Source organism: Microtus oregoni, unplaced genomic scaffold, assembly GCF_018167655.1.
Source record: "Microtus oregoni isolate MIOR12 unplaced genomic scaffold, Mior012 000003F_ref0000135, whole genome shotgun sequence".
NCBI classification, from domain to species: Eukaryota; Metazoa; Chordata; class Mammalia; order Rodentia; family Cricetidae; genus Microtus; species Microtus oregoni.
The window spans coordinates 45,827,425-45,844,974 of record NW_024543062.1 but is presented as its reverse complement, the minus strand read 5'-3'; the positions used below and the strand labels follow the sequence as shown (position 1 = coordinate 45,844,974).

The 17,550-nt window shown below is 39.8% G+C and overlaps 1 protein-coding gene across 3 annotated transcripts in view; it reads left to right on the top strand.

Moving 5' to 3' along the window:
• The first annotated feature begins 521 nt into the window (after positions 1-521).
• Cntnap5 (contactin associated protein family member 5) overlaps positions 522-17,550 on the top strand; it is a 956,023-nt gene continuing 938,994 nt past the window's right edge. For 2 of the 3 annotated variants that reach the window (XR_005974031.1, XM_041648128.1), the window contains exon 1: positions 529-1,041. Coding sequence is in view for 2 of the 3 variants with exons in the window: in XM_041648128.1 (XP_041504062.1) it covers positions 960-1,041 (82 nt within the window). In the remaining variant the exon portion in view is untranslated. Of the gene's footprint in view, positions 1,042-17,550 lie in introns of all 3 variants that reach the window. The other variant, XM_041648130.1, reaches the window with a different exon arrangement.

Genomic DNA, 17,550 nt, shown 5'->3' with positions numbered 1-17,550 from the left:
AATGGCTAAACCAGAAATCCCAATTAGATCAATACCTGTCAATCACGCATCCCTGCAGGGGAAATTGAATCACACAATTCAAGCTTTCTTTGACTCTCCCCTGCCAAGTGAAGTAAAAGGCTTTAGGCATCAGGTTAGGTCATTGCCAAGCTCTCCATGGGAAAATCCCTCCTCCCAAGGCTTCGGTTTTCCTACTCCCTTAGGCACCGCTTCAGCAGCTTTGTTCGAAAACCTGAATTAAATGTCAGTATCTGGACCCTCATTTGGGACCCTCAAAGGGAAAGGGTAAGTAGTTATGGTTTTAGGGATGCTGGAATGCATGAGTGGAAAGGAGAGAGAGAGAGAGAGAGAGAGAGAGAGAGAGAGAGAGAGAGAGAGAAATCTTTTCTCCTTTCCTCTCCAGCAGGTAGCCTAAGTGCACCGCAGCAGAAGTCTGCTGGGGACGTGCAAGCGACCAAGGACCCGCCCAGGCCACTCTTATAGGCGAGCGCGGGGCGGGATCGGCCGGGGGCGGTGCCGCGCAGAAGGCTCCTATAAGGAGCTGTCCGCCACCCTAGTGCTGAATCCAGCTCTAGAACCGGAACGAGGTGCTTTTGGCTATTGCGGGAGCTGAGCGCCAAGAGCTACCCTTGAGTTCGGATTTGAACCTTTAAGGAAGGCTATCCGGAGGAAGAAGAGGCAGGCGAGGAAGGTGAGCACGGAAAGGGACAGTTTCGGGAACTGTAAACCTCGGTCGCAGCTCACAGCTCCGAGGAAGCCCTGCCACGGTTTTGCTGGAGCGTCTGAGGAGCAGGATGGAGTAAAGAAGAGTGTCTGTTCAAGGGGGGTGGGAGGGGTCCGGTGCTGTGTAGGAGAGAAAACAGAGAGAACGAGAAAGAGAGAAAGGAAAAGAGAGAAAAGCCAAGCCTGCTGCCTGCGAATTTGGGATTAGATTGGAAGAGATCGTTCACTCGGGGGAAATGGATTCTGTACCAAGACTGACCAGCGTTTTGACTTTGGTACTCTCTGGCTTCTGGCATTTAGGATTAACAGCGACAAATTGTGAGTATTCAGAGCTGGGGGCGGGAAGGTGAGGTGGGATATGACGCTACTAGAAATAAGTGTCCACCGTCCGATTGTATATGCTCTGGGAAAGAGCTGGGTGAAAACCCTAACCAGTGTGGTTCCACCATTCCAACCATCCCAAAAGTTAGGAGAGCTCTCATGAGCTTGCTCTGCTGAATTGTCTGCCCTTTGGAATCTTAAAGTTCCCTTATCCTGCTGCTAGCTTCATGGTTCTTAATCTCAGACAGGGATGCACGGGCCAGGAGCAAACCTCCAGGGGCAGAGATGCTCCGGAGTCACCGAGTTTGGTGACAGGAGCGGACTGCAGCTCCCATGGCTTTGCAATGTGCCCTTAACACCTCTTCGCTCACCTCCACCCTAAGCACCGAGCTCTCTCCACTGCCTTAAGCAGAAGGCTTCAGTTGGGGTGTTTTGTAACCAATGGGCAACTGTGTAAGGGGATTGGAAGTTTGGGCCTAAAAATTGTAGCTCAAATGTAGTCACCCTAGGAGACCAACGGCTGTCCTGTCACAGGAGGGAGAGCTTCAGTGCCTATCTCACCATCACAATCCTCCTGCCGATGAAGGAATAGTGAGCATGCACCGTGTTGTACATGTTTGAACTTCACTTAGCAGGCAGGTAGTCTTTGCTCCCAGAGATCTGCCACCTGCACTATTTATTTAAAGAATCCAGTTTGTCAAACTTGAATAAATCACTAAAGCTACAAGAGGCTCAAGCTCAATTGCTCAGCTGCTTCTCTAGGCAGAGGAAGGGAAGTTTTCCCATCTCTGGGAACTCCTAAATGAGAAAGGATGCAATTAAGCCATCTGTGTTGTTTGCAAGGATGGCTTATCATGGTCCCTCAAGTTTCTGGATTTGTTCCCTCATCTTCTATTCCTGCACTTAACCTCAGAAATATTATCCAGTTAGGAACTATTGTATTTAACTTCTGTAATTTATATTACCAATATCAGTAAAAGGGGGCAGGAAGACTTACTACTGCCTTATTCCTTAATCCCTAGCTTCATCCCTAGAGAATATTCCCTCAGAATTTCCATCCCAAAGTGAAGATAAGTAGATAAATGTTCAAAGTAAAGCCAGTGTTTCTGTGATGCAAAGATTGGAAAGCTCACAATCTATAGTTATATCATTTTCTTAAAGTTTGTGTTACAGAGGAGGGCAAATGAGGCTATGCTCTCTAACAAGAAGGGAGAAACTAAGAAATTATTTCAGAGAACATATTAAAACAGGCTACAGTCAGGTAGATTGACTTTTCTGTCCTGACTTCTTCCACTTCTTTTCTCTAGTTCTCCTTTCCTTCTCCTCTTTCCCACTCTCTTTGAAATTATTCCCGTGGTGCCAAAGACCCAAAAGCCTTAGAAAGTAAGCTTCGCAACTGAGCTACTTTCACTACCTCCTGGAACACTAGAGGTCAGTGTTGTCCAAATGATGCAAAGATGTGGCTCTAAACTGCGCTTTCCTCTTAGCACATTCTGTTATCTGGAGAGAACACTGTGAATATCCAAAAGGTGGGAGTGAGGGATACTGATGAAATGGGTAGAGCACAAGGTACAAGTGCATGACTTTGGCCTCGTCAAATATTATTATCCTTCTTGAAAATTCATAAAAAAATCTTGGAGTCATATTTTCTGTAAATTCACTTAACTTAATATGATCAACATATTTCAATATCGTGCATAAAATTAAATGGCATGTGTTTAAGACTTTAGCTTTTTATGGTAAAGACAGTTGCAATGTCTGCTCCGAGCATTTCAAAAGAAAATTGGTGATATTGATCTTTAGAATTTCACAAGTGACAGTTGTGCCTTTCATTTTCAAGCAACATAGCAATTGAGTGAGTGCTGCTTGCTAAATATTCGGGAGTCCGTTTTCTTAAGGAATAGCAGGGACTGTTTGCTGTACTCTGAAAATTGTATCAATCCAGTAAGCAATAGGGTTGCAGTAAGAACTGGTTCTGAAATCAATACTTATTAGTGGTCTTCAGAGACTATATGGCAAATCCCTCACGGCAATCATGAATATTTCCCGGTTTATCTAGGCTGCTGCTCAGAATTTTTATTCTTTAAGTGTAGGTATTGGCTTTGCTACAGATGTACAATCTGTTTCCATTTATATAGATGCTTTGATAGGTTAGACATTTCTTTCTGAAGAGCTTTCTTTTAATTTGATTTGTGAAAATATTTTTTAAAGATTGTTTTTCCTATATTATAAGGATTATTCCATGTCATCAGAAACAAGCAATCTTGAAAAGAGATTATCTTCCCTCAGGATCTTCCATGGTACATAATCATAGGTAATATATTTTAAGTGTAGTGGGTCTCTTAAAAAAAAGACTTTTAATTGTATGCCCTTTTTTGTAATGACTTGATGTTGTTGTTATTGTTGTGTAGTATGTGAGTATCTATTTGTATACATGTTTAATTTTCTCATACTCTGTTCCAAACATGGGCTTTTATCTCCACAGGGATAAATGAATGCTTATCCAATTACACATTCTATAAATTTCTAATTAAACACAATGACAAGAGAGTCAGGTTAGAAGGGGTCTAGCCATAATACAGATATTACAAATCCGTGATGAGAGTGCAATTGCCTACCAGAAATAAGACCTCTGTAAATTCCCTCATTCTGGACTTTCAGGATATTAAATAGCAAGAGTGTTTCCTTTGGGTATATCCTGAGGGAACTGGTTAATTTTGATTATATATTGTATATAATACCGAATATACATAATAGACCAATCTAAAATTTTAAGAACTGTTATATATTCAACTCCTTTGACACAATAAGCTATGGTGTGGCTTGAGGGTTGGATAAAATGAGACCAGAAGTGTCTATGAAGTTCTAGTTCGAGTGCTGTCTCAGCTCAGGTGCCAACTACCTAGTCAGTCATTGTCCTTTCCATCCTGAAAGTGAAATGCAGTCAGCAATAGAGATACATGTACACCCCAATTTCACAGCAGCTAAATGTTTTACTAAGGCTATTTACCTAATATGAGGCTAAATAAAATGTTATAATGACAGAGTATCAGAAGAGAAGGCCTGCACATGACACACAGAGGACCACTATCGATTTAATTCTTAAAAAAGAAACATATTACACAATTGTTCATAACTTTAATTTGTCTGAAATAACTTAGAACAATCACTAAGTACCTCCTTGAAATTTGTTGCTGCCCAATAAGAGTCCCAGAGACAGATTATTGTGATAAGAATTCATAACTCCCTGTTTTAGGTTTTTCTTGCATACTGAATTTCACAAGACCTGTGAGTGTGTTGATCATGGTAGTAAAGATATATCAGACTCTGAATTGCCTGAGGCTGTTAACAAACCAAATTGAAGAGTAAGATGAGCAAAGATTGTGCTGTTCTCATGGGGCAGATAAATGGCTGTGCAGTGCTTTCTTTGACATCTATAGCTACCAGCAGTGCAATAACGACGTACTGCTCAGCTGGTGGAGTCTGGAAGGTTTCTCCATCGTCAAACTAGCTCGTTTCGACCTTTACTGCTCAACATGAAATAGTTTTTCCTTCACACAAACCCCATATGTAAAGCAGATGAACACCTTTCAACTATAAAATATAAAATTTAAATTAAGAACTAGAGGAGGGATTCACAACAAAAGAAGAGACTTAGGAGATGATCAATGTCTATGAGATAACCATGCTCTCACCTGCATAGCCTTCTAAGGAAGGGCCAACCCTCCTATTGTAGTTTCAATGTTTCCTGCCCGTCTGCACAACTGGCTGTAGTTTTCTCTGGGTGAATCACTTTTCTTTTCTGTATCCATTTATCATAAAATAATGGGCTATGATTCAGAGCATCTCTAAATCCTTTAGTTGGTGATTCATTGTCTTTCAGTTGATAACCAAGAATTGTGATAAAATATGACTTGCATGTGATAATTTTTCCCAGCAAATAATAAAATTGAAAATGGGTTTAGTTACTTAATCAGGCAGAAGACAACAGTTTTACTAACAATTTTAAGAAGTTGCATTGCTTTAATTTTGAAACAGTATTGACATCATTAATTTCTAAAGGAAACTGTTTCATTCAGTAAAGCTATGCCACCTTTACCTGGTGACATTGTAGAGGTTATTTACTCACTCAAATAAACTTGATTTGCTGAAAAAAAAAGGCCCTGATTTAGTCACTAGGACAATGTTTACTTCTAATGTGTTTTCATAATTAACTATTAATGCTACTTATTGGTCATTTCACTTGCATGTGTTTGAGATCACTGCACTTTAAAACTGGGAGGCAACTATAATCAGAATAAGACTTTAATGTGACTTTAATTCCTAGTAGTAGGCATGCAGCCTATATCCCTCACTTACTGCACCCACTTTACGAGACTGTTCAGCAAGCTAGACATTAAATGATCTGGTTCATATGAATGAATTTCAGATGAGTAGAACATGTCCCCAATATAACTAATCTAAGCAATGAAAAAAAATTGAATTCTGACATTTAACCATTTTTATTTTTTTATTTTTTTAATTTATTTATTTATTAAAGATTTATGTCTCTTCCCCACCACCACTTCCCATTTCCCTCCCCCTCCCCGTTTGGATGCGCACCTTACTCATTTAACCATTTTTAAACACAAACATCGTTGAAACGAAATATCCCCAATGCACTTCACTAGGTACCTTGCGTAGCATCTGCAGGAATTTGGCAAGGGTTCTATAAGATCAGCCTCATAACCTGAGCCTTGGAGAAGGGCATGAGTTAGCAGTTTTCAACACACCCAACTCCTGAGTCATACCTGAAAAAAAAATGCCAAAAACATTCAGATCAAGACTGGAAGCATGACATTAAACACTGCAATGTTCAAAGAAAAGCGACTTTATCTCTATGCTTGTACCCAGAGTTGAGGATTTATTTTTCTTTCATATTTTTAAGTTAAAATCTTTATAGGGGATGAAGAAAACCTTGAGGAACAATTTAGAAAACCCTGGTGGGTACACACAAGCTTGGCACTTTTGTTGGCATTCTGTCCCATAAGTCTGTCAATGTCAGACCAGAGGTATGCTGAGGTAGTGCTTGTGGAGCCCTGGTTCACCTGCTGTATGGTGAACGCCCTGATCTGGCTTCATATAATGATCTCACTCTCACCTCCATTTTCCCTTCTAGCAAAATACGGAGCTCTACATTTTACAAACAAATAAGATGTCTCATATTTTTGCATTTACTTTTTTGGGCTGGTTATTAATTTGACCTACAATACCACTTCCCCTTAAATTTTTTCCTCACCATTTTCAAAGGACATACACCCACATGCACACACATGCACGCATGTAGTATGGAATGTGTTGGGAGTACATGGGGGAAAGGTCAGGGGAGAATGAAGAAGGTAAGGATAATGATAATCCATATGTGTATGAAATTGTCAAAGAATAAAATGTTTGACTTTTTTTTAAGTCTAGGTAAGGTGCCCCTATTTATTTCATTTTTTGTAGCACTTTCTGTAATTCTTGTTCTCTCAGTTAAGATGCATTGCCCCTTTGTCATGTTTTCTTTGAATTCCTGTACCTAATGTCTAAAGTACTGAGAAAACAGATGGACGAGGGAATGATCTAATGGTTTTCTAGTGAGAGCTTTCAATCTTAAACTGATAGTTTTTTTCTACTCCCTATTGGCAGAGTCTTGCTTTTAAGATGTGTTTGTTTCATATTGCTATTTTAACAACTATTATTTGTCACTGTTGTGGAAATGCCAAGTAGAAGTGAGCTGTAAAATGAGACAGAAGTCCAGATTGCCTTATCGAGTGTGAAGTCTGCAGCATGGATGCCCGACTGCATGCTTCTCTGTATTCACTGGAGAATAGGCCTGACGTGGGCACCATAAAGTCTTTTGTACCCTGAAAAAAATCTCCCTAGCTACTTGACCTTGCTACAGCTTGGAGTTCATGTGATTAACTTTCCTTATGCAATGCAGTGAATGTTTCGCTATAATCTAAAAAAACACATGCCCCCATTGCTTCAAGAAATTTTTCCATTGCCTTGGGTTTGAAATATAGGAAGCATTTGGATTCTACTCAATGGAGTTTAAGTGCTGGATTAGGGGAAAGAATTTTGTTTCATGGCAAACCCATCTCTTTACTCTTATGAAATGACTCTGAGACACTTATGCCATTTTAACTATGATAAATAAGAAAAGGTTAAGTGTCAAAAGCTGTTGTCTTGCTCATCACAGAACTCACAGAAGAACTTTGCTCCAAGTACTATTTTTCTTTCTTACAGTTGAGTTTTCTGTGTAGCTGCCGAGTTGAAGAATAACTAGTGAGATCTAGAACAGGACCTCCAGGAATGGTAAAAAGCTTGACAGCCAAGAAAAAAGCCGTTTTTCACATCAGTGCTAATTGCTTCAACATTACTAAGCTTGGGTGCAAAGGAAGGCTTACAGTGCACATCTTCCACTGTCTGTAGCTTCCAAATGTGCTCTTCATGGAAGTGAAATTGAAGCTAAGTCTTGAATAAACTCTGCAGACTGAAAGATGGGAGCCCTAAAGCTGGGAACATTATGGATTGCTATAGGGATAGAGGAGAAAGTAAACAACTGGGTCAGTATGGAAAATGGATCTCTCTATATTTAAAAAATGGAGTATCACTGAGGGTTTTTAATTTTTAAGATATAACTATTGTTTTAATAAGCATGAGTGTCTTGCTACCTGAATGTGTATCAACCACATGCCTGGTGCCTGCGGACTTCAAAAGAGGGAAGTAGAAACCCTAGAACTAGAGTTAAAGAAAGTTGTGTGTCACCATGTAGGTGCTAGGAACTAAAAGTACAGTAAGTACAGTAAATTTAGTACAGTAAGATTTTAATTTTCCCCATTTAAAATTTTATTTATGCGTGGTCATGCACATGTGTTTGTACATGTGGATACTGTAGAACAGACTGTGTGTTATCCTCTAGAAAGATATATATCTTTCTTGAGATAGGGTCTCATATGGACTTGGAGGATGTCAACTAGTATAGACAGGTGTTAGGCTGCTCCTAGTTATCCTCTGGTGCTGGAATTATATATGTGTGTGTGTGTGTGTGTGTGTGTGTCTTCACATGCAGATATAGATAGTGTGTGTGTGTGTGTGTGTGTGTGTGTGTGTGTGTGTGGTGCATGCCTGGTGACTGTGTGCACATAAACTCTGTGCATACCAAAGTGTATGTGTAGGTCATAACCAAATTCATGGAGTTGATTCTTTCCTTTCACCTCTATGTGTATTGCACATATGAAATTCTGTTCACCATGCTTTTGTGGCATGTACTTTTATGGTCTAAAGCATCTCATGAACCACATATATGGATTTTCTGTGAGTTATAAGGTTTAAATTTGGGTTTTAAAGCTTTCAAAGTAAGAACTTTACCATGTAAGTTTTCTCTCTAGGACCTGCCCCTCTTTTAAGGATTAATGATTTGTGGAATGCAATAGAAAAAATGTTGGTAAGCAAATTATCTGAAATGATTAGAAGAGCTCAGGTGATAGCTAGTAAGACTATAAGAATGATATTTGAAAGTTAAGCTCACATAGACCTGCAAAGAGAATAATGACCAAGAATATTCAAGGCACAGGGATGAATGAACTACTAAACACATAAAAGCACAGTTTTGAAGTCAAAATGTACTCTATAGATGCTTCTGTTGTTTATGACAAATGAAAGCAGTAGATTCTCAAAATGTGTTCATTCCTCTGAAATGAATTTGTTTTCTGTAAGACAGAGTGGCCATAATCTGAATGCAGCATATTTCATATATACATAAGACCGTTTAGCACACACTGTCTGTATCCATCACACTAATGCAATCGTTCAGTCTATAAATTATATTGGTCTGTATCAGCAAAATGAGAACTAGTCACTAAGGAACATATAATTAAACCTCGACATCATGGATTCTGTCCCCCATCAACTGGGGGTTGATGAAGCATTGTAACCCACTTTAGAATCTGCTCTGTGTCCGGTGCTCCCGTGTGGGTCTCTGTCTCTGTCTCCTTTCATCGCCTGATGAAGGTTAATATTCCTGAGGATGCCTAGGACAGAAATCTCAAGGTCCAAATCAGGAGCAGAAGGAGACGGAGCACGAGCAAGGAACTCAGGACCACGAGGGGTGCACCCACACACTAAGACAATGGGGATGTTCTATTGGGATCTCACCAAGGCCAGCTGGCCTAGGTCTGAAAAAGCATGGGATAAATCCGGACTAGCTGAACATAGCAGACAATGAGGAATACTGAGAATTCAAGAACAATTGCAGTGGGTTTTTGACCCTACTGCACGTACTGGCTTTGTGGGAGCCTAGGCAGTTTGAATGCACACCTTACGAGACCTGGATAGAGGTGGGCAGTCCTTGGGCTTCCCACAGGTCAGGGAACCCTGATTGCTCTTCGAGCAGATGAGGGGGGGGGGGGACTTGATCGGGGGAGGGGGAGGGAAATGGGAAGCGGTTGTGGGGACGAGGCAGAAATCCTTAATAAATAAATAAATTAAAAAAAAAGAAAAAAAAAGGAAAAAAAAAAGAATCTGCTCTGTGGAAGGAGAATTTCTAGAGTTGAGTGCTTCAGGTTGATTTTCTATCATTAGTAACTGATCTTCAGGAATAAATCCCAATGTCTCTAGACTGTCTACTTGCCTTTGTACATGTTCAGGTCGGGGGGGGGGGGTGGCTGGATTATTTCTGTTTTCTACATCAGCAGAATTGATTGTGCTTTTCTGGATAACACTAGCAATGGTGAAGACAGAAAGAAAGCGAGAGAAAACACCAACACATTTAGGCATATCATTTGAACAATTTGCCTTTGAAGCAGAACTATCTCTTTGAAACACTCTAACCGTTTAGGGAGCTTTGCAGAATTCATAAGAGAACTCAATGACTAAGGTGTTTATTGTGTAAGTGTGAGGATCTGAGTAGATCCCGGTACTCAGGAAGACCCAGCTGTGGTATTAAACCTCTGTTACCACAGTGTTCCTACTGCATCTAAGCTTCACGCACACACCAAGATTTGTGTAATACTCTGTCCTGCACATGAACACACATGTGATGCAAAAATCACATTCCTTTTCTCAAACATCGCATACTTCATATTCATATATACAAATCACACAAATATCTCCTAAGTACACAAATACCACATACAGATACATACATCATAAACACAACCTAAGAAATCAGTTTGCAGAATGAGCAGTATATAATAGGCACTCTTGGGCTGCTGTGGTGGAATAAACATTTCCTTTTCTACTTCCTTCCAAGTATCACTTGTCTTTCCTTGGTTTCCAGCCCTTTCTGTGAAGTCATATAATTTGTACATTACTGGTGTCTTTCCCTGAGCTCTTTGCTGGGGAGAATGTGTACGGTGTAGGAGGAAACTTAAGTGGATTCCAGCACTGCTTTGTTATATTGTGTGGGCACAATTACAGGACGTGATGCTTCCGTGTGAGGCCAGCTGAAGCACAGGCTTGACACAGATCACCCACCTACAGGACTCTTGATGATGCCACCTAGTCCCATCATACCCAACCATCTGTCTCTAAAACCTTCCTCTACCAATCCCACTAATTCCCCAAATCTGTAATTTTGGGGGAACAACTTCCAGTTCATAGAAATTAGCTGTAAGGGTCTGGTAGGAGAGACACTGTAGTATACAGTCTGCACAGATCTCTTGACGGCTGGGAAGACAGACTGTCGACATAGCAATACTAAGTATAAGGAAGCAGGGAAAGAGGGATTCTGGGCTGAGGAAAGGGACTTTAGGTCCTCTCAGGGTGTCAGAGTTAAGCCTGTCCTCTGCCAAAGTTTGGGCTTTCTGGCCTAGTCCCACTGTATCCAGTCCTTCTGCTGTCTTTTCCACTGGATCTTCTTTCTCTTTCTATTTTTCCCACTCCTTTCCCTGCCTCATTCTTCATGCTCTCTCCTTCTGCTCTTCCCTCCCTCCTCTGCCTGCTTCATTTACCTTTTTCTGAGTGACAGATATACACACTGTGGTGTAAGCTAATGCTTTTACAGGTTCCCCCCTCAAATGCCATATCTAGAGGAACAGGGTCTCAGGAGAGCAGTGCGAATTTGAACAGGACAGCAGTCAATGACCAGTGAAAATTCCTAGAAATTTTATCTTAAACACTCAGGCAAATTTGCATTTACTGCTAAATTATATCCTTACTTTGATATTTTTTCCTCAAATTTTTCATTAAATGGATGAGCTGAATGTATTTCTTAACCCCTAGCAGAGAATTCCAAGCACCATGGCACAGGCTTAACATTTTGCCTCTCTCAGTGTGTCTGTGCCTCCCAGGATTCATATGTTGGAGAGGTCAATGTCTGTCCCTTCTTCTCAGAGCAACAGTTTGTTTCATTTCATTATCCATGATCTGTAAGCTGTTACTGATCTGTAAGATGCAGATGACAGTCAATCAATGTTGGGAACTAGAAAAATTTAATTCTCAGGAGTGGGGAGACCCACCAGCTTGTGTAGTGAACAGAACTGGAGCTTTGAGGACATGCTATCTTCTACTCACCTGGGAGAGCAGATTAACTCTGTCCTCTCTGCCAGCTTCCCTCATACTGAGCCATGTGTGCAGCCTGGGCTGGGGGCCACGAGGATAAGTTCGTTCTGATAACCGGAAATTAAGAGAAATCAATCCCTCTCATTTTACAGTCATTACAAATACTTAGACATGATGAGAAATGCTATGGCTGCAGACTGGAGTGATGGATGACCAGAGAGCAGAGACAGCAGGAGCCAATGTGTTTGTCTTTGTGAGGGTTCCAGGCATGCACCCCACCCCAACTGTGGCACTTGGTGGCAACTTGTGGCACTTCACTCTGTCCCTTGCTAGAGTCATATAGAAAGGGAATTTTGTTCTCACTACTGTCAATGTGCTAGGTTAGATGGGTAGGGATCACAGGGGGTTTTCAGTCCACTTTCCATGATTTCAAATCTCAGATATATTATTTTCTCAGTTTACTGTTTCTCTGGGACTAAAAGCCAAATGGGGCTGTTATTAAAACTTGAGAGATTGCTCATCCTTTTAGAGCTAGCTCTCTCTGACCACTGTAGGGAAATGGCTATGGTGTCCAGACCCATAGATTCTGGCCCACTGTTATGTGAGGTAACTTATGCTAAGTTTGAAAAAACTCCCTCCCCCATATGTAAAGGACACCACTCTTCTATATGACTACCAAATCATAAAGTTTCTGGAGCCGCTGACTAAATCTTCCTACCACCTTTTAATGGTCAAGACCAAACTGTCAAAATAGCATAATAACTTGCACTATCAGTGCCTACTATCCAAGCATGGTGGTTTTAATTCTGATTATTAACATGCTGAGATTTATAATCACCATGGAAATGACTTCCCAGTCATGCCTATGAAGGATTATCTAGACTATGTTAATTAAGATGGGAAGACCCATCCCAAATATGTGTAACATCATCTCTGGGTTCCAAGACACTGTTCTGCTTCCTGAATATGGATGTAATGTGCCTATCTGCTTCACCATTGCCATGACTTCCCCATCATAATGGACTGTGCCATGGAACTATAAGCCCAAATTAATTCTTGCTTCCTCAAATTCCTTTACATAAATTACAAGATATATATATATATATATATATATATATATATATATATATATTACAGATAGAAATTACAGCCACAAGAAAATAAACTAAGAGAGGGTGTCTCACGTATTCGTGCATATTAGAAACCCTTCTACCTAACTGAAGAGTGTTCAGTGCCATAGGACATAACTGGTCATGGAACTCCAAGGGTGAGCATGCAGGTTCTGCCTTTTATCTAAATCCTTCGCTCTTAAACACGCACATTGTTCACAATGCCCATGCCACAGAATAAGTCAAGGGTTTATCGACCAATGAATACTGATTATACGTGAGGGTAAGAATCACAAACCTCTATCCAATGTCTTCTTCATCCTTGGCCAGGTGCAGTGAAGGACCCTGCCTACTGGCCACAGGACATTCATTTGAGAATGATGAATGGCCCTTGCTCTCCTCATCAGCTGCGTTGTTAGACCAATAAATTCTTTGCTTTAATTTCAAGGTCTCATGAGCTTATCCTTTCAACCCTGGCCACAACTTCGCTTACTGCATTTTATTTTTCAATTTATGCTTTGGCTCCTTAGACATGCTTCTTCAGACTTAGGGAATCTAAAAGGACATTGCTCAAAGTTTTCTCCTTGGAGCCACACCTCAATTCTTGCATAAATTATTTTGAACAGGAAAGATCTTTGATTATCCTTACTGTTAGCCACAAAGCCATAAATAAATATTTTGTTTTTTAAAAGAAGCATTGTATGGCAAAGGGTAATTAAATAAATACTGAAACTTTCTAAAGGAAATTTTATATAGAATTTCAGCAGCTAAAAATAAATTAAAAAGTGCTGCTTCAGAGAAAATGGGCGAGACTGCCCAGAATTCCATGCTTCAGCATATCCTTTCTCTTCTGATTTTTCAGGGACCTGTTGTGAAGTTTTCCACCATCTAACAAAGTTTCTCCCTAGTCTCCATTCCTTTCTCTCTGTGCTTCTGTGTGTGTGTGAGTATAAGCTCATGGAGGGCAGAAGACAACCTTGGTATCAGTCCTCATCCTCGCCTTTCACCTTGTATGACACAGGCTACATCACTCATCCGAGGCTAGCTGACCCAAGTGCTTACAGGGATTCTACTGTCCCTATACACTATCTCTGAATAGACATTCTGTGATTAAACATGCTCTATGATATCCGGCTTTCCATAGTTTTTGGGAATTCCAACCAGGTAGCAAACTCTATCGACTAGTGCTTGCCCTTCTGTGCAATTTCCCTAGTACTATCTAATTCTCAGTTACAGGAACTTAAATTCATAATTATATACAAAAACAATAATATATTAAACATTTTGGAGAAAGAATATAGAAGTGTCATTATTCAGATAGCACTGAATAGTGTGGGGCAGGGGTACTGAGTGTCTGGTAAGGTTATTAATATGATCTCTGTCCAAAGTCATATTAACTAAGTAGGCATCATTTTCTGGTGTTATTGACACATAATATATATATATATATATATATATATATATATATATGGTAAAGTATAATGCTTTAATTCACTGTATTCATTGCATTCTGATCATACCAGTGTATTCAGCATGTCGCCATAAGCATTCACTATTTTCAGTTGACTGACAGCAGTGCATTCGGGCATTCTTAACTATACAGTAGGATCCTCTAACTAGTGATAGGTTAATGTATATTTCAGCTAACTAGGAGAGACGCTCCTATTTTTATGTTTAACCCATTGGAAAACTGGTTTTCTCTTGCTGCTATTTATGTAAGTGTCATCTTATTGGCATTTACTGATCTGAAAAGATAGCAACTTGTCAAAAAAATTGCCTTCTCACCTTGTTCTCCTTAGTCTGCAGTCAAGAGCTATTTTTATGCTAAGGAATTATCTTGTAAAGGTCCTTGAATTATCCACCTACATCCCAGGCATCCCCTTGGGACCTCCTCAAAAGAAGAGATCTCATGTTAGCTATGATTAAATTGTCTGTGTATAGCACAGTGAATGGTGAAATAACTACTTGATGAAACTGTAGCACAGACAAATTGAGTGAAACTCCTGCCAAGGCAGCAAACTCTCATCCAGAACATGGGGGGCACCCCCATTGTCTTGCACCTATTTGCATTGTGGTAATAAATGAACCTTGGGCCATTAATAGTGAAAATGATGTCCTAGTACTGCCTTCTGCTGACCACTGTGAGTAGAAGAGACAAACACAAGCTAAATGCAATTGCTGCACGTCTGTATTTGCTTTGGTGATTGATTCAAATCCTTAATGTTTGCTCTGAGAATGATGTGTGCATTTAGATATTGATGGTTCTCACTTTGTCCTTTAGGGAACTCCAAATGCCTTATGTTATATTTTAATGGGATCTAATATTATTTCTTATAATAATTTAATATAGGATTTAATATTTGATAAGTTATTTCTAAGCAATTAGCATTATAGATCTTTTTTGTGAAGAGGTGCTATATGTGTATATGTACTTTTTCCTATGTGTGTGTGTACAACTATACGGGGTTATGTATTCATGTGTGTACAACTACATGTAGAAAACAGACATGGACATTAGGTCTCCTCTTCAACCACTCTCTATTTTTAGACAGGTTTTCCAAACAAACTTTGAGTTCATTGATTTAACTAGGCTGAATTACCAATGACCTCCAGAGATCTACCTATCTCCATATTCCAAGTGTTAGGGTCCCTAGGTTAATGTCAGGATTCAAACTCATGTCTGTATGGCAATCACTTTACAAGCTAAGTCATCTCCCCAGCATATCCACCTTATTTTTGATGGATTATTAGCTTTCTATTATGATTAACATATCCAGCAGAGTTGCACGTGGAGGTATTCTTTACATAAACCACTTGTTCTGGTGACTGTCAGGATTTATTATCCCCCAAAGTCAATATTGACTTTGGTGTCACCTTTGTGAATATTTACGTCTCCAGAAAATGAATTGAAATGGGCATTTGAATGAAAATTAATATCCATTTATTTTCTGAAATCAAATGTTTTGTGAAGAGGATAGAAGGTGTGGCGTCACATCCCGCTGGAGTGGCTCTGTTTTAGGATTGCTCTGCAGAAGTCTGCCTTGCATTCTGATTTGCTGGAGTTATTTCTAGAAATTCTTTAAGGGTGTACTGTTTTCAAACTAACAGACAGAATGTGAGTTTGAATGTACTCAGCTTGGCATTTTATAATCAGAGCAGGAGGTGGGAATGTTTAAATATATGGATAGCAGATACAGCATGGGCCAATGAATACTTTGGCCCTGGGATTCATTTAGGCTAAATATTGTTTCCAGAAAACCACAGGACTGTGCCAACAATGATAAAGTGAGTACCGCTGCCTCTCATGTCCTATAGATTATGATACAGATTTGTTTTCTCACAGTCCCTGGGGTATGACTCTGTGTGTGTGTGTGTGTGTTTGTTTGTATGTGAATAGTGTTCATCTTTTTGCTTTGAAAAGTTAATATTTGTGGGCTCATCAGTAAAGGCACTTTCTGCCAATTTTGGAACCTGAGTTCCATCCTCGAAGCCCATGTTGAGAAAGGAGGAAATTTCTGCAAGTTGTACTCTGACCTTCACACATATGCAGTGGCATGTGAACACACACACACACACACTAATCATCTTTTTAAAAAGTGCTTGTATCATTTGCTTCCCCTGCTGCAGTGACCAAATGCATATGAGTAGCAAGTTGAGGAAAGAAACACTTTGCTTCTAGTATCAGCTCATCAAACAATCACAAGATGCGAGAAAAGTCATCTCCACGGTGTTGCAAGAATGTGATTGGGACCTCCCACCTCCTCCCATTCTGGTAAGACAGGAAACAGATAACAGACAGGAAGAATAAACAGGCAGAAAGAATGAACACACAGGAAGAATAAATAAACCTCAAAACTACTTCAGCTAGAATCTATCTTCTGAAGGTTCTACAACCTTCCCAAACCACCACCAGCCACTTCTGAAAAGAACGTGTTTAAATGCGTATACCTATTTGGGATATCATATTTATGTATTTAATGCATTTCATGTGTGTGTAAGAGAGCATGTAGGCATAATGTGTGCATACGGAGGTCATAAAACAATGTTTTGGAAGTTGATTCCCTCCTACTTTGTTTGTGAGGCAGGGGCTCCATGTTGTTTTCAGCATTGCACTGCATACTCCATGTTACCAGTCCATGAGTCTCTGGCTGACTCTCCTGTCTCCTCCGCCCCCCCCACCCCATCTCTAAGAACACTAGGATTACAGATGTGTTCCAACAAATTTCCCTTTCTATATGGTTTACAAATTCGAACTCAGGTGATCAGGATTGAGTAGCAGGTGTTCTTCTCTGGCCTAGCATTTGATATTCAAGTCAAAACAGTATTAACATGTCTCTTTGTAGACATCTTGTAATATATAAGACCCATATTAATTATTTCAAAAATTGAGTCTATGATATAGATCCTTCCTATTATTTTTGACATCATCTTTGTATGAATTATAGGTTCAGAATTGAAGTATATTATCTGAGTGAAGTTCTATCACATAAAGTACTGATTCAATAAAATAACAGAATAGATGCAGCGAATGGTCATATATTCAAGAAAATCATCTTATCTTTTATAAACAGATATTTACACACATTTCATTTTTGTTTGTTCATTAGCAGCAAAGTTTCTCTCATCTTAGCAAATGTTTTTGCAGCTGTTAATGGTCTGATAAAAGACCTGGGCTTAGGAAATAGCATCGTTATTAAGTACAGACTGACTTCATAGGCAGGGGAGTAAATACTGTGAAAATCCATTAGTACAGTTAATCCAAGAAGCATCTGAGTATTTGAAATAAAATCAATTCAAGAGGAGAATGTATAACTCTATTGATGTTTTCACCCTTGTTGAAACATTGCTTGGAGGTAAGGAGTTCTATGTTTTC